Source organism: Muntiacus reevesi, chromosome 2 (genome assembly GCF_963930625.1).
Source record: "Muntiacus reevesi chromosome 2, mMunRee1.1, whole genome shotgun sequence".
In the NCBI taxonomy this organism is placed as follows: Eukaryota; Metazoa; Chordata; class Mammalia; order Artiodactyla; family Cervidae; genus Muntiacus; species Muntiacus reevesi.
Genome location: NC_089250.1, coordinates 121,917,792 through 121,938,744, shown reverse-complemented (window position 1 = coordinate 121,938,744; position 20,953 = coordinate 121,917,792). Strand labels below are relative to the sequence as shown.

Below are 20,953 nucleotides of genomic sequence, written 5' to 3'. Positions count from 1 at the left end.
TCACATGAGGTGGCCAAAGTACTGGAGTTTCAGCTTCATCATCAGTCCTTCCAATGACCACCCAGGACTGATCTCCTTTAGGATGGACTGGTTGGATCTCCTTGCAGTCCAAGGGACTCTCAAGAGTGTTCTGTAACACCATAGAAAAGAAGTCACCAAATGGGCATCTTTATGTGTGCCTCTGTCTGTGTCTGAGTGTCCTGTCTGTCTCTCCTCTATCTGATCTGACATAGACAGGTCTTTTCTTTAAAGCCTGACTCCAGGATTGCCATCTCTGTGTGACTTACCCTTCCCTCTCTCCCAAGACCCTGTGGGAAAACTTTTATTGCTGTTAGAGTGTTGTCTATCTTCTCCATTCCTCTGAGCACCCACCATCAAATTCAGACTATGCATTCTGGTGACATTTGTCTCTGAATCCCCAGTGGAACCTAATAAGTGTTGAGTAATTATTCACAGACATTCACGCACAGCATTGGCTGCCCCAACACAGGCTGAGCTCCACCTCTGGAAGACTGGATCTGGCTACCCAGCCTCTGAGGTCCTGTTGTCATGAACATAGCAAATAACCCTCTGCTAAGACCCAAATGGAAGTGCAGTGATTGCTGGGGAGTGGAGAAGCCTCCAATATTAGAGTTCTAGTCCAGAGCTACATCCCTATGCAAGGCCTACATGGTTGTTGAGCATCATGAAAGAGTAAAGGCTTTTCTTCTCAATGAGTTATTTCTGCCTGGGGCCAACTCAGCTCCAAGAGAACTGAGCTGGACTCCATTTCTGCCTTGTGCTTAGGCATAATAAAATTCCTATAGTCTAATTTTAATACTGCTACAAGAGGCAAGAAAAAAAATCAGCTGGATTATCTGTTTCCAAGAGCAACTCGCAGAGCTAGCATTTTGGAGAGGGGGAAAACAAAAACCCTTTTGGTCTTGAACAGAACACATGCCATGTGGCCACAATTAGAAATAAACCAGACAACCCCTATAAGTAGTTAAGCAATTGCTTTCTGAAATGATACCTGTACCTTGGAAAGCTATCAGTTTCTCACCCATAAGGTAGGAAGAGCCTCTGAGGAACGTACAGTGGGTAAAACTATAGGGACCCACCAGGCCCATCTAAAGAGAGTGGGAACTCACAGTCCATCTTTCTAGTAACACTGCCATCTACTGAAACTTTCTGCTCCTTTCTCTGTCTCCGACATCTGCAATCCCGCAGTTAGTTTCATTTCAGCATTTTCTTGCGTGGGTCTCATTTCACATCTGATTTACTATTCTATTTGTTGCCCTGAGGTTTCCCACCCTCCCTTCCAGAAATTAATTACTGTAATTATCCAACTTTTAATAGCTGCTGATTTGGCATCTGCAGGACATTTTTGAGAAAATGCACCACTACATTTCATTTGCATATTTGAGAGACAGTGCGTGAGAATTAGAATTTTCCTAAATTACTTACTGTGACCTGAATAGAGAAAAAGTATCCTACCAAGTGGAAGTCTCATTTGCATACTTAATTTGGCCAATTACCATCGCAGGGTGAGAGAAAGTTCTTCCCCACACACTGATGTGACAACTCAGGGTGTTTATCGGGATCCCAGGCTCATCCACAGAGTCTTCATATACTAGGAGACAGAAGGACAGGCCACTGTCTGCTCTGCATCACTTCATCAGTCATCCTCACGGTGGAGACTTGCAATAACCTGTTTATCAGCAATCAGTTTGATTGCTAATCACCCAAACCACAGGCTTGGTTGCTCCCTTTGCAAGTGCCTTGCATGGTATGAAATACAGACATCCTCACAGTAAGGCAAATGCCACTGGGAAAGTGTACAATGCCAAGATGCATAACCTCACATCAAGAGCTGCAGAGAGGAGAGGTTTATTCATCAAACACAACTTGACTTTGGGCCTGAAGTGAGTTTTAGATCTCCTCTCACCACCCCCATAATTTTAGGAAGCTGCACAACTTTCTTGAGCTTCAAGCAACTACAAACTGGGGAGAATTTCATGTACTTTAATGACTTGTTATGAATACTGATTAAATAATGTTCCTGGAACAGAGGTAACCCTCCCTGTGTATTAGTTTCCAACATGCTCCAGGCAGACTCTGTCCTGAACACTAATGTAAAGAAAGTGAGGTCCCGGGCTTTAGATAACTAAATGACTCAAAGACATTTGGTTTAGGGCTCAGATAATTTTATCCATCAGTTAGATGTCTGAGGCAAGCATGGTGGCTGGTCTTTAAAGATGCCCCCCAACAATTTCTCCTTTAGGACACACAAGCCACCCCTCACATTAGTAGAAGAGACATATGTCCCTTCCTGCCGAGTCCAAGCTGAACCTGTGATTCACTTTGACCAATAGAATGCTACTGAAGCAATGCTGGCCTGTTCCGGGCAGGGGTCTCTGGAAGGCCTGGCAGCTTCTGTGTTTGTGCTTTGGGAACCCTGAGCTGCTTCTGTGTGACCTGCTAGAGAATCAGATGTATGGATACAGGTAGAGGCCAGATGGAGAGAGCTACATGGAGGAGAAGTCAGGATCCTCCCAACGGCTTAAACGAAGGACAAGGCAAAGCTGGACCTGCATCCCTGTCAACTCCCATTTTCCGATAGAAGCCACAGCTGTGCGGGGAAAGACCAGGAGCCCTGGCAGTAGGTAGGACCACATTTAACACCAGGTCCACCAACTCAGAATCATTAAACAGCATGTATGTTGTCTGAGACTCCGTTTGCCACTGGATGAAGCTAGAATAATTATACTCCCCACTGTGGCACTAGCGGTAAAGAACCCGCCTGCCAATGCAGGAGAGATGCCGGTTCGATCCCTGGGTCAGGAAGATCTCCTGGAGGAGGGCATGGCAACCCACTCCAGTATTCTTGCTTGGAGAATCCTATAGACAGAGGAGCCTGGGGGGTTACAGTCCATGGGGTAGCAGAGTCAGGCATGACTGAAGCCATTTAGCAGCAGCAGTCAGGGGAAGGGGGTAACACTGGGCCTGCTACATGGGAGCTGCTCAAGTCAAGTCCTTTCCTTTCACCTGCTGCTAATTCAAATGTACATTCTCCAGGGTTTCCTCAGCTTCCAGTTTCTTTCTTAGAACCTCTAGAGAATGTGTTTTACAAATTGTGAGTACTTCCTGAGAATCTGTCTTGTTCTGAGGCTCAACGCTCTTGCTCATACAATCACGGGCCATCAGTGAGGCTGGGTCAGGAGCTGAGAGATGCCTTGCCTTCCCCATCGTCCCATTTCCTGAATCCTGTTCATCTCAGGGCCTTGAGTCTATCTCGCAATAGGTCTCCTGACTCCTTGCTCTTCACACTTTCCCACAGACGCCACCTTAATTGGGCTACCACCACGTATCATCAGACTGTGGACAAGGCTCTCTAATTCCCCAGGCCACCCTCCAGGCAACAAGAGAGACTATAACAGAAAAACCTGATGGCATACCCCTCCACTCGAGAGAGACTTCGTGTTGCCCGTGGGGTAAAACCTGCCCCTCGGCAGGGCTGCACCTTCCTCTGCCCACGCCATCTGGCCCATGTTCAGTTCTCCTGTTCTCACCCCAGCTGCCTTCAACAGGCTCATCCCCACCTGGATAATCGCTACTCATTTTTCAGGGCTCTGCTGAAATGTCACTGAGAGATGGCTCCCTTGACCTCTGCCCCTTCATCTAGTTCAGTTGTTCAGTCATGTCCGACCCTTTGCGATCCCACGGGCTGCAGCACGCCAGGCTTCCCTGTCCATCATCAACTCCAGGAGCTTGCTCAAACTCCCGTCCATTGAATCAGTGATGCCATCCAACCATCTCATCCTCTGTCATCCCCTTCTCCTGCCTTCAATCTGCCCCAGCAACAGGGGCTTTTCAAATGAGTCAGTTCTTCATATCTTTAATTAGGTCTTCCCCCCACTTCCATTCCCATTATTCATGCTCAGCATCCCATTTTTCCCCCTTAATATCACTTGTGACAAATTTTAATTGTATTTCATTCGTGAGCTTAGTTACTTAGTCCGTCTGCCCCACCACCACCTCCACACCATCAGTCCCCACGATAGATGCAGGCTTCTTGGACAGTGCTCAGTGCTCATGCCATTAGCTCTGCACATCTTACACAGCATTGAGCCAGGGTAATAGCCAGTATCCAAGTGATGAATTAATAAATGGGAATTGAAGGACTTCTAGTCCCACCAATGCCCAGTGCTATGTGCATCACTTATATTGGACTTGCCTCATGAAGGTACATCATTTCGTTCAATTTTTGGTTGGTTGTTGTTTTTAGATGGTCACTTCATCAACAGAGCAATCTGTTTAGAGTGGCAATGGAAGGGTGGGTAGCACTCAATCAAAGGTCTCAGAACCACTGATACTCCCCTACAGGATCACTTCATGAGGGAGGCTCTGCTAATACAGAGGACCGGGGGCAAAGGCAAGAAAAGGGAAAGGGAGCCTCTGGCCAGAGGAGCCTAAAAGATCAGTCATGTGAAAAAGACAAACCTGTGTGTTCATCAACAAGTACCTGAGGGTGATCTCCGTGGTACAAGCGAGGCAGCAGCCTCACCATGATGCACAGGACCCCGGGGTGCATGATCACAGCATCACTGTCATCTGTCCTGCTGAGAGAGGGAAGCAGGGCATCAGACATCATTTCTGGATCTCTCTAAGACAGGCCACTTGCAGCCTACCATTTATTATCTATATACTATGTTGTGTTGCGCTTAGCTGTCAGTAGTGTCCAACTCTTCGCGACCCCATGGACTTTAACCCACCAAGCTACTCTGTCCTTGGGGATTCTCCAGGCAAGAATACTGCAGTGGGTTTCCATACCCTCCTCCAGGGGATCTTTGGAACCCAGGGATCAAACCCAGGTCTCCTGCATTGTAGGCTGATTCTTTACCATCTGAGCCACCACGAAAGCCCAAGAATACTGGAGTGAGTAGCCTATACCTTCTCCAGGGGATCTTCCTGACCCAGGAATCAAACCAGGGTCTCCTGCATTGTAGGTGGATTCTTTCCCAGCTGAGCTACCAGGGAAGCCTATCTATATGACCTTGAACTAATTAATCTGAGCCTAACTCCCCCTAACTGTACAAGAGCTATGCAACACCATACTTTCTGCATAAAGTCATAGAACAATGCCATTGTGCGCTAAGGCACAGCGCCCAGCACAGAGCTGATGTTCAATGGAAGTTAGTTTCCAGGACCCCTATCCTCTCTCCACATGGGTGGGAAATGGAGAAGCTCTCATTCTTTATTAAACACACACACACAGAGCACTTCTGGCTTCCTTCAAGATGGTGTAAGCACTGTCCCACCCACTGAATGCAACTTAAAACCCACATAGAAAGCATGAGCAGCTCTCCAAGGACTGAAAAGTAAACCGCAGCAGAGAAGGAAACCAAACTGAAAGCATCATGCAACCAGTGACACATTTCCTGGGGCTTCCCCATCCAGCATCCTCTGGAATGGGCTTATAGGGAGTAAGAACTGTGTAGCAAGTGTGGACAGGACAAACTGAGCTCTAAGAGAAGGCTCTATTTCTGGTCTAAGGCATGGGAAAGGAGGCTTCAGCAGGTCACAGAGCATGGAGGGGAATCCCTGGAATTTTCTTTGTTGGACTTCTTCATCCATTCTTTCTCACCCATCCTTCAAGAAATCTCACAGCAGCAGCAGCAGTCAGACTGGTATCTGAAATTCTTGGGGAGGGGAACCCTTCTCTCTGACCAGAGGAGTTCTGGTCCCAAAAGTCAGGCACAAATCTCCATTGCTTTTATATCTCTATTTCCTCTCCTGACTTGGCCCCAGAGACAGATGCAGTGTGTGGCAGAGCAGATAAACTAAAGCTCTAGCTTTCTAGACAGAGGAGCAAGGAAGGGATCCCAAGGAGCCAGAAAGTGTTGGGGAAATGATGAAGAAGAAGAGACTTAAGAAAGTGAAATCATTAAGTTGTGTATCAACCTCTGGGTTCAATTCTGAGCTGCACATGCGTGGATCTGACCCTAAACCACATTCCAAAGACTTTGAGAACTGAACTCAGGGATAAACTACCACCCAAGACTGGCATGGGACAATTAGAAGGTACATCACCCTGCCCAGTAAAATCTTTGAAAACCAGACTGATACTGGACACATGGTCCAAGAAAGGTGGATAAGAATTTGCAGCTTGAACCTCATCGGGTCAGTTCCCTGCTAAAACAAAATAATCAACATTCTCCAAAATATGACAATGAGGGCCAGATTTCATAACATTAGAAATGTCCAGGATATAATCTGAAGTTACTCAGCTTAGAACAAAGAAGGGAAATCACAATACCTCACATGGAAAAAGATAACAGATGCCAAGTTGAAGATGACACAGTGGTTGGAATTATCAGAAAACAGCAAAAATCAGTGAAACTATAAATTGAAAAACAATAGAGGAAAAATGAAGTAAAGATCTAGTTATTTGAAAAAATTTTAGAAATTGAAAAACCACCAACTAAGTTAGCAAAGAAGGAAAAAAGACACAAATAACCAATACTAGAAATGAAAGAGAGACTACCAATACATACCCCACAGACATTAAAAGGATAAGAAAACATCACAAATAACTCTGTGCACACAAATTTGACAACTTAGATAAAACAGACCAATCTCTTCAAAGCTACAAAGTAACAAAAGTAAGCAAGAAGAAATAAACAGAACAGTTTTACAACTATTACAAAAACTGAATATGTAGTTTAAAACCTTTCCACAAAGAAAACTCCGGGCCCAGATGTTTCCACTGGTAAATTTTACCATACATTTAAAAGATAAATAACACCAATTCTATACAACTTCCTTCAAAATATACAAGAGAACACTTTTAAATGCATTTTATGAGACCAGTATGACTCTGATATCAAAAGTAGACAAAGCCAGTACAAGAAAAGAAAACTACCTGCCAACATCACTTATAAAAATAGGTGCAAAATTCTCAACAAACTATTGCAAAAACAAATATGACTATACATAAAATAAATGAGGCATTGTGGCCAATATGCCTTAACCTGCAAGACTGGTTCACTGGTCAAAAATGAGCCAATATAATCTATTATATTATTAAATTAAAGAAGAAAAATATGATCATATGCAGAAAAAAACATTTAAAAAATTCAACATCTGTTCATGAGTTTTAAAAAAAACTCTCGGTAAAATAGGCATAGAAGGAATCATCCATAACTTGACAATGTACATCTACCAAAGAAACTTAGCTAATAGAATAGGTGATGGCAAAAGACTGAAGACCTTCTCTTCAAGTTTAAAGAAAAGGCAAGCGTGTCCTCTCTCACCATTCCTATGCAACACCATGCTGAAACAACAGATTGCAAAGGGAGGCATAAAACTGTCACTATTCGCAGACGGTATGATTGTCATATAGAAAAACATCCCAAGCAATCTATTTAAAAAAAAAAAAGCTCCTAGAAAAAATAAATGAATTAGCATGGATGCACAATGACATACAGAAATTGATCACACTCCTATACACTAGAAGTAAACAATTGGGATACAAAACATTTAAAAGATCATTTAAAACCATACTCCCAAAACATAAGAATAAACCTAATTTTAAAAATGTGCTTGCTCTGTATGCTGAATACTATAGACCTTGATTTTTTTTTTAAATCATAGATTTATATAAATGGAAAAACAGTCTATGTTTATGGATTGGAATACTCAATGTAGCTAAGGTCTTAATCCTCTCCAAATTCATCTATAGATGCTTTTTAATACAATTCCAATCAGAATCCCAGCAGGAATTTTGTAGGCATAGGCAAACCGATCATTAAATTTCAATCTGTGAAAGACACTTTAAAAATGAAATGAGAAGTTATAGACTGGGAGAAAATATTTTCATCCACACAGTGGAATACTACTCAGTAATAAAAATGTAAGAACTACTGATACAACAAACTGGATCCATCTCAAAGGCCTTGTGCTGAGTTTATAAAGCTAGCTTCAAAAAACTACATACTTGTGCTTATGTTTATATGTTATTCTGAAAAAGACGAAACTAAAGGAATAGATCAGTGGTTGCGTGGGATTAGGGGTTGGGAAAGGGTTTCATTATGAAGGGACAACATTCGGAACTATTTGAAGGGGTGGGACTGTTTGTTCTCTATCCTGAATGTGGTGGCAGTCACGTGACACTACACATGACTTAAGACCCATACAACTCTACACCAAGAAAAAGGCTTTAACTGCATGTTAATTGGGAAAAATAGCAATAAGAAGAAAAACAAAGGAAAAAAAATCACAAGACTAATTCTGAATCACAAACACTTGATTTTCAAACATCTTGCCTCTAGTATTGCTTTTACAACCTACAATGATATTGTTCTTGGCACCACCAGCCCTGAAAAATGTCTAAGGTGCCAGGAGTGCTTCTAACACTTGGTGTTAATTTATCCAGTTCAGTATTGAACAAATATTTGTTGACCTACGTATCTTCCTGGCATGTTGGATACACCTATAAGCTAAACAAAGTAAAACCCATACCAGATAAGTGAGAAGAAGGGTATAGACAATAAAGATAAACATAATAAATAGGTAAATTACAGATAATAAAAATTACTATTGTTATATAAGTTATACTATACTATAAATAGCATTGTAAAACATAAATACATGTCATATATTATTATATAGTATATTTAATAATGTAATAGAATAATAAAAAAGAAATTACATATTATGAAGAAAGATGATAAATGTTATGTAAAAAACAGAAAAGAAAAAGAATTTAGAACCTTGGGTGTAAGAGGGAAAAAACTGACAATTTTAACTTGGGTGGTAGAATTGGCTTCTTTGAAAAGGTAACATTTGGATGGATTTGACAAAAGGGATGCAGATATCCAGAGGAAAAACATTTTAAGCAAAGAGTATAGCCAGTGCAAAAGCCCGCAAAGTGGGGGTATGTCTGACCTGTTTGAGGAGCAGCAAGGAAGCCCGCATTATTCCTCTGCTACTAAAGCCACACAAAGAAAAGAAAATTACAGACCAATATCCCTCAATATACGTGCAAAAAACCCTCAGCAAAAAACTAGCAAAACAAATCCAACAGCCTAGGATTATATAACATGATTTAGTGGGATTAATCCCAGGAAAGCAAGAGTGGTTCAACATTAAAAAAACAATCAGTGCAGTACACCACATTAATAAACAAGGGGAAAAAGTGATCATCTCAACTGATATAGAAAAAACATTTGACTATATTCAATACCCTTTCATGATTTAAAAAAAAACACTTGACCCAATGCCCTGTCCACCTTCTCCAGACCCACACTGTGGACTGGCTGGCCAAGAAGTACGTCATCCATCCCAGGTAGAAGGACCTGGTAAATACCAGAGAAGGTCAGCATGATTAATCACCGTGGCAGCTGCCATTTATTGAGCTCTACTGTGGTGTGTGGTGTTGTGTGTTTGTGTGTGTGTCATGCATGCTGTGAGGGGGGTGGTGGGTGTGTTTCATGGGTACTATATATTCTGTATTTTGGAAGTCACAGTATATATTTGCTATTTATATAATATATATCTTCTATTTTGTAAAAAATGTTACTGCATCATAGTTGTTATATAGATTAACTAATGCTTCTGAGGGCTTCCCTGGTGATTCAGATGGTAAAGAATCTGTCTGCAATGGGGGAGATCTGGGTTCGATCCCTGGGTTGGGAAAATCCCCTGGAGAAGGAAATGGCAACCCCCCTCCAGTATTCTTGCCTGGAGAATTGCCTGGAAAGAGGAACCTGGTGAGCTATAGTTCATGGGGTCGCAAAGCATCAGACACGACTTAGCAACTAACACACATACACCCACAATGCTTCTGAAGAGCAAAGCGCAGCCTCTGGATACAAATGCTCAGTCAACAGCGGCATGATCACCGGGACTAAAAACAGCACCGTCTCCAGGGCTCAGCTCACAACAGCCCTCCATGTGGATACTCTTACTATCCCTGCATTCAAATTGAGAAATCGAAGCACGGTGAGATGAAGTAAACGTCTCAAGGAACACGGCCACTGAGGTGTAGAATACACAGGCCTGAGTCCAAGGCCCACAGCTTTTGTCTTCCTCCTGGAGACCAGGGCCCACTGCATAGACAGAGCTGAGCCAAGTCACTTGCCCAGGGGGATGCCAAGGGTGGTGGGGGGCACAGATGGGCACCCTGTCCCCATGTCCAGCCCACTGCCCTGTCCTTTACCCCACAGACTCGCTCAGAAGAGGCTGGGGTTTCACTTCCTCTTTTCTAACCATTAGGGAAGGTCAAGAGTGACGTATTTATTTTAACGAGAAAAAACTGTTCTATTTATGAAATCTGACTCTCATACATTTAAAAATTACTCATTATAAAATCAGGATGACATTTGACAAAAGAGTTATCTATAAAGAATCAGGCCTGATGCCATCTACAAGTTAATGCCCAAACTTTAAATTGCAGGCTATTGAGTCAGAACATTTAGCAAATCGTCAATATTATTGTGGGAGTATCCAGAAAAAGCAGGACAAACGCACACATACCCACATACCCACACACACACATGCAGAGGCTTTGAAGGTAGACACCATCACCATGGTATTGTGAAAAGCTCCCTTTGTTTCTCTTGCTTCAGTAAAACATCCATACCTCTACAAAGCTTCCCGTGCTCATCCCACCAGGATGCTGGAGAGATCCACACATCTTTATATCCGAAGGTGAGTGAATTGGGACACACGGAGGAGGCAGTGTTAGTCACTCAGCTGTGCCCAACTCTGTGACTCCATGGACCATAGTCCACCAGGCTCCTCTGTCCATGGGATTCTTCAGGCAAAAACACTCCAGGGAGAGGAGGCAGAACCAGGGACAAAGGCAGTGCTGGGATCCTGGCCCCACCACCACAGCCACAGCAGCTGAGCCCATAGCTTGAGTAAAACTGGAAGCAGCAACAGAGGTGGCACATAGGACATAGACCCCGACAGCCACAGGGAGCTGGGCAGCAACGGTGGTCGGACCCATGACGCTGGTCCCTCCAGCCAAAGCTGCACCCACAGCTCCAGGCTCCCCTCCTCCCAGCAGCAGCACTTATGAACGCAGCAACCCTGGAAGCGGTGAAGACACCAGTGACCCTGGTTCCTCCCCTTCCCCACAGTGGCAGCAGTTCCCATGACCCAGGCGACCCCAGACATGGCAGAAGTGCCAGTGACAGCAGCAACCCTGGCGGCACCCAGGTGCCAGCCACCCTAGAGGAAGAGTGGTGACAGTGAGTCCACAGGGGCACCCCTGGCAGACGGACTGCAGGGTGCAGAGTGCTGATTTTAAATATAGCCAGAGGCCACCAAGAGAAACCAAAAACTTGGGCTACAGCACCACCTACTGAAAACCAAAAGAAAGGCCTTCTAGTTGGGAACTTGAATTGTCAGACTCAAAGTAAACAAAACTTCACCTAAATATGAAAGACATTTCCTCCTTCAAATGCACTGGCAGAGGAACAACTCGTCAAGCACCACAAAAAACCAGGATAACACAGTATCACAGGAAGAAAATAACAACTCTCTAGAAACTAAACCTAAAGCCTCAGAAGATTGTGATCTAACTGACAGAATTCTAAATAGCTGTCATGGAGAAAACTCAATTAACTACAAGAATACTCAGGAAGGCAACTCAATGAGTAAAGAGTAAAATTAATAAATAGAAGGAATACTTTACCAAAGAGATTGAAACTCTTAAAAAGAACCAATGGAAATTCTGGAGCTGAATAACTCAATAAATGAGATGAAGAATGGATTAGAAAGCACTAGAAACAAAGCAGACCATATGGAAGAGAGAATTAAAGAGCTCAAAGTTAGAAATCTACAAATGATTTGGTTAAAAAAGTAAGAAAATAAGATTTTTAATGAAGAAACTCTATAAGAATTATCCAATTTGATTAGAAAAGGCAACTTAGACATAATGGGTATCCCTGAAGGAGAAGAGAGTTTACTTAAAGAAATTACAGCTGAGAACTTTCCAAATCTGGGAAGAAACTGGATATATAAGTCCATAAAACTAATAGAACTCCCAATTATTTCCCAATACAAAAAGATCTTCTTCAAGACACATGACATTAAAACTGTCAAAAGTCAGTGATAAAAAAAAAAGAATTTGGAGGGAAAAAAGACAGTAACCTATAAGTTACCCCCTTTAGATTATTATATTTCTCAGCAGAAATGCTCTAGGCCAGGAGAGAGTGGAATAATATACTCAATATACAGAAAGCTTAAATGTGTCAAGCAAGAATACTCTACCCAGACAAGTTATCCTTCAGATATGAAGAAGAAATAAAGTCTTTCCTAGACAAATAAAAGTAGAGGGAGTTCATCACTACTAGACCTGGCTGATAAGAAATGTTGAAGGGAGCTCTTCTACCTGAAACAAAGGAGCAAAAGTCCCCAAAACTTTGAGTAGGTGATAGACAGAATCAGAAAGCTGCAACTCTGTATCAGAATAAGTTGTTAAGCAATTAGCCCATACAGGTCAAAGGGGGGATAAAAGCATTTTAAAAAAATAACTACTTCAATTTGGTAATAAGCTCACAACACCAAAGGGAATAATTTGTGGAGACAAAACTAAAAGGGAAGAATAAAAAGATAAAATCTGTATAAGCGAATAAAGATGACAACTTTTCAGTAGAAAAAGAACTATGCAACCTATGAAATGGGTTTCCCAAGTGGCACAGTGGTAAAGAATTTGCCTGCCAGTGCAGGAGATACAAGAAACACAGGTTCAACCCCTGGCTTGGGAAGATCCCCTGAAGTGGGAAAATGGCAACCCACTCCAGTATTCCTGCCTGGAAAATTCCATGGACAGGGGAGCTTGGAGGGCTACCGTCCAAGGGATCACAGAGTCGGACACAGCTGAGCAAGTGAGCACACACACAGCACAGCAACCTACGGAACAGTTTATACAAACCACACGGTAACCATAAAACTGAAACCCAGAGCAGAGACATGAAACACAAACAACAGAAAATTTAGGAAAATGTCATATACAACCACCAAACTGAAATGACAGGCAAGCAAGGGAAAAGAAACTATGAAGATACAGAGCAACCAGAAAACAAAAGGTAGGATGGCAATATTGAGACTTCGTATATCAATAATCACCCTAAATGTAAATGTGTTGAATTCACCAATTGAAAGACAGAGTGGCTGGGTGGATTAAAAAACAAGACCCAACTATATGCTTGCCTCCAGGAGACTCATCTCAGCTCTAAAGACAAATATAGGTTCAAAGTGAAGATATGGAAAATTATACTCTAGGCAAATAGCAGCAAAAACAAACAAACAAAAAAACAGGTGTAGCCATACTCATAGCCAACAAAATAGACTTCAAGCCAAAAAAGATAACAAGAGAAAAAATGAGGATAATCCCTCAAGTAGACATAGCATGTGTTAATATACATGGGCCTAATCGTCGGACACGACTGAAGCAACTTAGCAGCAGCAGCAGCAGCAACATAGGAATACCAACATATATGAATTAATTTTAACTAACCTAAAGGAAGAAATTGACAACAACATAAGAATAGCAGGGGACTTTAATACCCCCACTCACATCAACAGTTAGATTATTTGGACAGAAATTCAATAAGGAAACACAGGGCTTAAGTGAAACATTAGACTAGACAGACTTAAATAAATACAGAACATTCCATCCAAAATCAGCAGAATACACATTCTTTTCAGGTGCACTTAGAAATTCTCCAGGATAGACTATATGTTGGGACACAAGCCCTAATAAATTTAAGAATGAAATCATATCAAGTATATTTCCAACCACCTGTATGTGTTGATTACAAGTGAAAGGATGGAAAAATCACAATATGGGGAGACTAAACAACATGGTACTGAACAACTATTGGGTCAATGAAGAAATCAAAAGAGAAATAAAGAAATACCTAAAGACAAATTCAAATGAAAATACGCCATACCAAAATCTATGTGATGCAGCAAATACAGTTCTAAAAGGGAAGTTTATAGCAACACAGGCTTACCCCAAGAAATAAGAAAAATCTCAAAAAAAAAAAAAACAGTCTAAGTTTACACCTAAAGAAGTAGAAAAGAAGAAGAAACAAAGCCCTAAGTCGGTAGAAGGAAGGAAATAAAAAACTTTAAAAAACAAAAAACCTGGTAGAAATAAATTAGAGACTAAAAAGACAATAGAATGAAACTAAAACCTGGCTCTTTGAAAAGACAAGCAAAATTGACAAATTTTTAGCTAGACTCACCAAGATAAAAAGAGAGAAGGCTCACAAAAAATCAGAAACAAGAGAAATTATTTCAGATATCATAGAAATACAAAGGATTGTACAAGAGTACTTTGAACTGCTATACATCAACAAATTGGACAACCTAAAGGAAATGGATAAAACCTTAGAACAAACAACTTCCTAAGACTGATTCATGGAGAAACAGAAAATCTAAACAGACTGATCACTATTGATGACTGAAACAGTAATCAAAAATATCCCAAAAAACAGAAGCCCAGGATCAGACAACTGGCACATTTTACCAAACATTAAAAGAAGGATATCAAGCAAAAAAATTGAAGACAAGGGCATGTTTCCTAACTCACTTTATGAGGCCAGCACTACCTTGATACCAAAACCAGACAAGAACAAAACAAAAAAAGAAAATTATAGGCCAATGTCTTTAAAACATAGATGCAAAAATTCTCAACAAAATAGTAGCAAACTAAATGCAACAGCACATTAAAAGGATTATACACCATCATCAAGTGGAATTTATTCTAAGGATACAAGTGCGAGTCAACATCCACAAACCAATCAATAAGATACACCGTATAAACAAAAGGATACAAATCATATGAGTATCTCAACAGATGTAGGAAAAGCATCTGACAAGATTCAACATCCATTTATGATTTTTAAAACTCTCAATAAAATGAATAAAGGTTATAAATAACATATGTCAAAGCCAGCTAACATCTTACTGAACAGTGAAAAACAAAGCTTTTTCTCTTGGATAAGAAACAAGTATGCCCACTCTCACCACTCTTACTTACTATAGTATTGGAAGAATTAACATTGTTAAAATTTCCATATTACCAAAAAAATCTACAGCTTCAATGCAATTCCTCTCAAAGTCTGAACAATATTTTCCACAGAAATAGAATGTAAAAGTTCTAAAATTTGTATGGAACCACAGACAGCCTTGAATACCGAAAGCAATTCTGAGAAAAGAAGGACAAAGGTGAAGGTGTCACACTCTCTAATTTCAAATTACACTACAAAGCTATAGTAATCAAGACATATATAAAGAACTCATGCAACTCAACAACAAAAGAACAAATTTTTTAAATAGACAGAACCCTAAGTAGACATTCCAAGAATTACATGCAGGTGGCCAACAGGCACCTGAAAAAATGTTCAACATTACTAATTATTAGGAAAATGCAAAGCAAAATCACAATAAGATATTACCTCATGCCCAATAGGGTGGCTATTATTAAAAAAAAAAAAAAAATAGGCAGTAACGAGTATTTGCAAGGGTGCAGAGAAAAGGAACCCTCATACACTGTTGGTGGGAATGTAAATAAACATCATGGAGATCTTGCAAAAAATTAAGAACAGTACCACCATATGGTCCAATTATTCTGCTTTTGGGTATTTATCCAAAGGATATGAAAACGCTAATTCAAAGAGATATATACACTGTTACATTCACTGCAACTTTATTTACAATAGCCAAGATAAGGAAATGATCTAAGTGCCCATCAACAGATTAATGGATAAGAAGATGTGATACACATGCACATACACATGCACACATACACATACACAGTGGAATACTACACAGCCATAAAAATATGAAATCTTGCCATTTACAATATAAACGGACCTTGAGGGTATTATGTTACTTGAAATGTCAGATGGAAAAGATAATGTATGATTTCACTCATATGTGGAATATAAAAAGTACAAAAATAAGTGAATAAATAGAAGAAAACCAAAACAAACCCATAGAAGGAATTCCCTGGCTGCCCAGTGGTTAGACTCCATGCTTCCCAACCAGGGGAACTGAGATCCCATATGCTGTGCAGCCAAAAAAATTAAAAATGAAAACAAAATAAAAACATAGATACAGATAACAGATTGGTGGTTAGAGGAAGGGAAGAAGGGTTTCAGGAGGGCAAAATGGGTAAGATGGATCAACTGTATGGTGATGAATGGAAACAAGATTTTTGGTGGTAATCACACTATAGTATATACAGAAGTCGAATTATAATGTTGTACACATGAAACGAATAGCTATAAACCAGTGTCACCTCAATTTTTAAAAGGTGCAGAGTCTAGTAGACTTTTGTCCAAAGAAGACACACAAGGAGCCAACAAGCACATGTAAAGATTCTCAATATCAACAGCCTTCAAGGAAATGAAAATCAAAAGCCCAGTAAGATACCACATCATCCCCATTAGGAGGGCTATAGTCAAAGAGAAAATGACAAGAGTTGACAAAAAGGTGTTCAAACTAAACCCTCACACACTACTAGTAAGAACATAAAATGGAGCAGTCAGTCTGGATAATGATTTGTAGTTCCTCAAAATGTTAAACATAGAGTTACCATACGATTTAGTCATTCTACTGTTAGGTATCTAGCCAAGAGATACACAAACATGTATCCACAACAATCTTGTTCATGAATGTTCATAGCACTATTATCCATAATAGCCCTAAAGTGAAAACAACCCAAGTGTCCATCAGCTGCTATGTACACATTAACTGTGGTACACACATTGGAATATTATTTGTCAATAAAAAGAATTAAGTACTGATACATGCTACAACATGGATGAACCTTGAAAACATTATGCTAAATGAAAGAACAAGAAACAAAAAAATCACATACTCTACTATTCTGTTTATGATATATCTAGAATAGACAAGTCAGTAAAGACAGAAAATAAATTAATGGTTGCCTGGGAATGGAGGTAGGGGTGGAAGAAATGGAAAATAATGGATAATGGATATGGAGTTTCTTTTTGGTATGATAAAAATGTTCTAATCAACCGTGGTAATGATCATATAATTCTGTGAATATACAAGAAAAGCATTCAACTGTACATTTTAAATGGGTAAATTTCATGCTGTTATGTCTAAATAAAGAAGCTGCTCTTAAAAAAAAAAAAAAAAAGAATAAAGAATAAACTTTCTCACAAGAAAACATCAGGGTCCTGAGGTTTTACTGGCAAGTTCTATTACATAGCTAAGAGGGAACACCGCCCAACTGATTAGACTAGCATAAATTTGACAGTAAAAATAGTGAAGAAAGTGTGAAAGGCTGAACTTTCTCACAAACAAAAAATGTTTTTAAAAAGTCAGCAAATCAAATCCAGCAATAATTAACATCATGAGCAAATTCTGAAGGAATGCAAGGTCAGAAAACAAACTGATTTACCAGATTAGCCGATGAAACAAGAACAATCACGATTATCACAGTGGTTGGAGAACTGACATCCGACCCCCTCACCACCAGCTCCCAGTACTGCTGTCTGGCTGACACACACGGTGCTCACTTTGGACAAACACGTGCAATGAAATGTCTTTCAGAAGAGAATCCTGTGGTGTTAAAGGCAACGTGACCTGAGAGGTGGAAGGCAGGATAGTTTACGGCAATATTAATTTTTGTCTTATCATTGATGCTTCAGAGGAATGAAAAAAAGATACCAACTATTCTGTTGCTTTGTTCTTTCATTTTCCCCCACCTGATCCAAGGGAGGTGGGCGGTTTTTTGTGATCCCTCACTTTAGTGAAATTCTGTGTTATAGGAAGGAAAGTAAAAACTTGTTTATCAAAGTCAGGTCCTTGAGAAGATTGGCCTGCAGAAGAGATGTCCTTGTTAGGGGAAATGGAAGCAGCAATAAAGAACAAGAAGAGTCCCATGATTGGGAAGGATGCTATGGTTTGTGTCTCACAAGTCAAGGACCTCAGCCACGCCCTGGCCGTGCCTTGGCAGCAAGAGACACCATCTGGGAAGGCAAAGGCTACTCAGCACACCAAAGAGGCTGGGCCCAGGCACCTAGGCTCCTAGGCATCAGAGTTGCCAAAGGAGAAAGTGAGCCTGTGCGCAGCAGAGCTCTGCCCTCGGTTTCCAAGATCAGGTAAGCATCCCTGGTTCTCGTGGGACTCATCAGCATCCCCTGACCCTGAACTGAGTCAGACTGGTTTTCTGCCAGCTCTCAGGGTAGGGGCGTGAAGTCAACTTGATTTAAAGCAAAGAAAAGACAAAGTTAACCAAGACAGAGTGAACTTGATTTAAAGGAAAGAAAATCGTGCTGTCACCAGCAAAGCCCACTGGGATCCCCAGGAAACATAAGATGGAATTATACGTATAACTCTATGGCTGATTCGTATCAATGTATGTCAAAACCCACTGAAATGTTGTGAAGTAATTGGCCTCCAACTAATAAAATAAAATTAAAAAAAAAAAAAAAAGATAAGGTCTAACATCTTCCTTTGTGCTTAGTCTAGTTTCACGTGTTCATTGGTTACTGCATGCAGAGGCCCTGCACCGGGCAGGCACTTCAGACCGGAGTTCCTGGTGCAGGACACGACAACCTGCAGATCCGGGGCAGAAGCGAGGTGCGCCATACTCGATTCAAGGTGGTGGCAGTGGGCCATGTTCAGTCGGTGCGCCCAGCACTGCGGTCTCCTCCCCTCCCCTCTATACAGGGTCCCTAAAGGCAGCCCCGCCCCAGGCTTGTCCAGAGAGCAAGAGAGCTTGCAGCTCTCCGTTCTCTGTTAAAAGAAGAAAGGTTTCCTTTGCTTCTGAATCCGCTTCGGTCTCCTATTGGCTTAAACATCAGGCAGGAGGGCCCTTGCTGGAATGGACTCAGGAGGGTTAGTAGCAGTGTAACTTTCCGCACACCCACTTTGTACTACGCATGCGCAGGATTTGTGCATGGGACCCAGGAGACAGACACACCACGGACAGATTAGGGAAGCAGGCGGCAAAGCTCTACCTCTCTTCCGGGTCTGGCCACTGCTTGAAGTTTCCCTGGGGGTCACAGCCAGGTTCTCCCCTCTGAGGGTCCACCACTAGCTCCTGCCTGGTCCTCGGGGCATCCTTCAGGTCCCTGCGCAGGTGGAGGGTGCCTCGGGCCATGCTGTCCAGAAAGCTGAGGACCTGCAGGCAGCTCTGGATCTTGGGTGGGAGCAGGCTGGCAGAGGAGAAGGCCGCACTCAGCAGGTCAGCAAACGGCCTGGCCTTTGTGTCCTCCCAGGAGGGCGGAGGGGCGTCCTCTTCCTCCAGGGCCCCAAAACAGCCCAGCAAGCAGAGGTCCTCGGCCAGCTTCTCAAAGAGCCCGGTCCTCCTAAAGAAGTCACCGTTGACAGGGTCCAGGTACAGTGCAGCAGACAAAGCACAGAGGGTGTGCAGGACAAGGTCCAGGGTCTGGCTGGGGGACACCGCCCCCCACGTCTGCAGTGGGGGCTCCTGGAGAGACCCCTCCAGGTCAGAGAGGAGGGACAGCAGCCCGTTGAACCCACTGGAGACTCGGAAAGCAGCGCGGCCTTTGGGGGTCTCCAGGATCCGGAGCAGAGACTGAAACCAATGAGAGAAAAGTGTGTGAGGTCCAGGCAGCAGATCTTTAATGCTGGGCTCCAGCCCAGCATTGCCAGAGCATTCCTGATGCTCCTCCAGGATCCATGCCAGAGGAATAGCGAGTTACCCAGGGGCAATTCTGAAATACTGGAAGGTCAGTACTGTTCCTCTTTATTTTAGTTTCGGGTTGCCCCTCAGCCTTCCTCTAGATTGAAGTGACATGAAATCAGGCTTACTCACTGCTGTGGATTGTGGCACCTACTTAATAAATACTTGCTAAACTCATGGAATGAACCACTTTCTATATTGCAAAAGGAAACACAGTGAAATCTATATAAAGCAGTTTATTACTATTTACCTTCCTCTATGTGCAAGCGCAGGTTCTTCTAATAAATAGAAGATAGTCAAACAAATCTACTTAAAACCTGGTGTTAATATACAAGGGAATTAAGGTGGAAAAGAGAAATCCTTAATGGAGGGAAACATATAGGTATAGCATATAATATAGACCATGTGTGGAGTTTAGGCTGTTAGAATGCACATAGTAGAATCTACCTTTGCAAGACTGCTGAGGTTTTTCTGGACAGTCAAACTTTTAATTCCCTCTGAAATCAAACATTTACTAAGCCCTTCTGATGTACTATTCTTTGCTCTTAGTATCCATGATATACACTAGGTGCTCAGTAAATGTTTTACAAGGAAAGAAGGACTGCTGTTAAGAAGTTCTCATTCTGGGCTAAAGTCTCACAGCTAAGAGTGAAGAATGGATGGATGATTTTAGATAAATATCAAAAGCCTCTAGATTTTGGTATTTAGCTGTTTATTATTCATGAAAATTGAATGGGACTCCATCAAACACCCAGGTTTCTTAAGCGTGTTTCCCAGAAAATGACTAGTCCCTGTAGTTTAGCTAGTAGGTGCTGGAGGAGCATTTGAGTTCTTTCATCCTTTACGATGTTTAATGTTCTAGTGACAGGAAAGAGAATTTTCTTGGCAGGCACAACTTAAAGTCAATTTCAGGATGCTTGAAACAAGGTTCAAAGAGAAAAAAGTAAAGAAGAAAAAGTTCCTAATTTGGGAGAGAGGGGTGAAGCTGTGTCTTAAATACATGGCTTAGGGTGATAGTCTGTGGCATAATACATGAAAATCCAACGACAAAGAGAAAATTGATGGGTCAGAAAAGGGAGTGAAGGGACTAGATTTCTAAATTCTCATATAGAGAAAGTCAAATAGAAACTCAGTAAAGTTATAGGTAAATATGAAATATGAAGTCATGTACTTTGCGGGGGAAAGTAATTTTCTAGTTCTATCTCTAAAATGCTGATAACTCTAGCCTAACACTAGTGTTTGTCTGAAACAATATAATGTGTACCA

At 41.5% G+C, this 20,953-nt stretch overlaps 1 protein-coding gene across 4 annotated transcripts in view; it reads right to left on the bottom strand.

Annotated features, from left to right (window-relative positions):
• WDFY4 (WDFY family member 4) overlaps nt 1–20,953 on the bottom strand; it is a 247,190-nt gene that overhangs the window by 175,574 nt on the left and 50,663 nt on the right. For all 4 annotated transcript variants that reach the window (XM_065919941.1, XM_065919942.1, XM_065919943.1 and 1 more), the window contains 2 exons: nt 18,999–19,579; nt 4,505–4,598 (listed from right to left, as the gene is read on the bottom strand). In XM_065919941.1, coding sequence (XP_065776013.1) covers nt 4,505–4,598; nt 18,999–19,579 — 675 coding nt within the window. The remainder of the gene's footprint in view (nt 1–4,504; nt 4,599–18,998; nt 19,580–20,953) is intronic.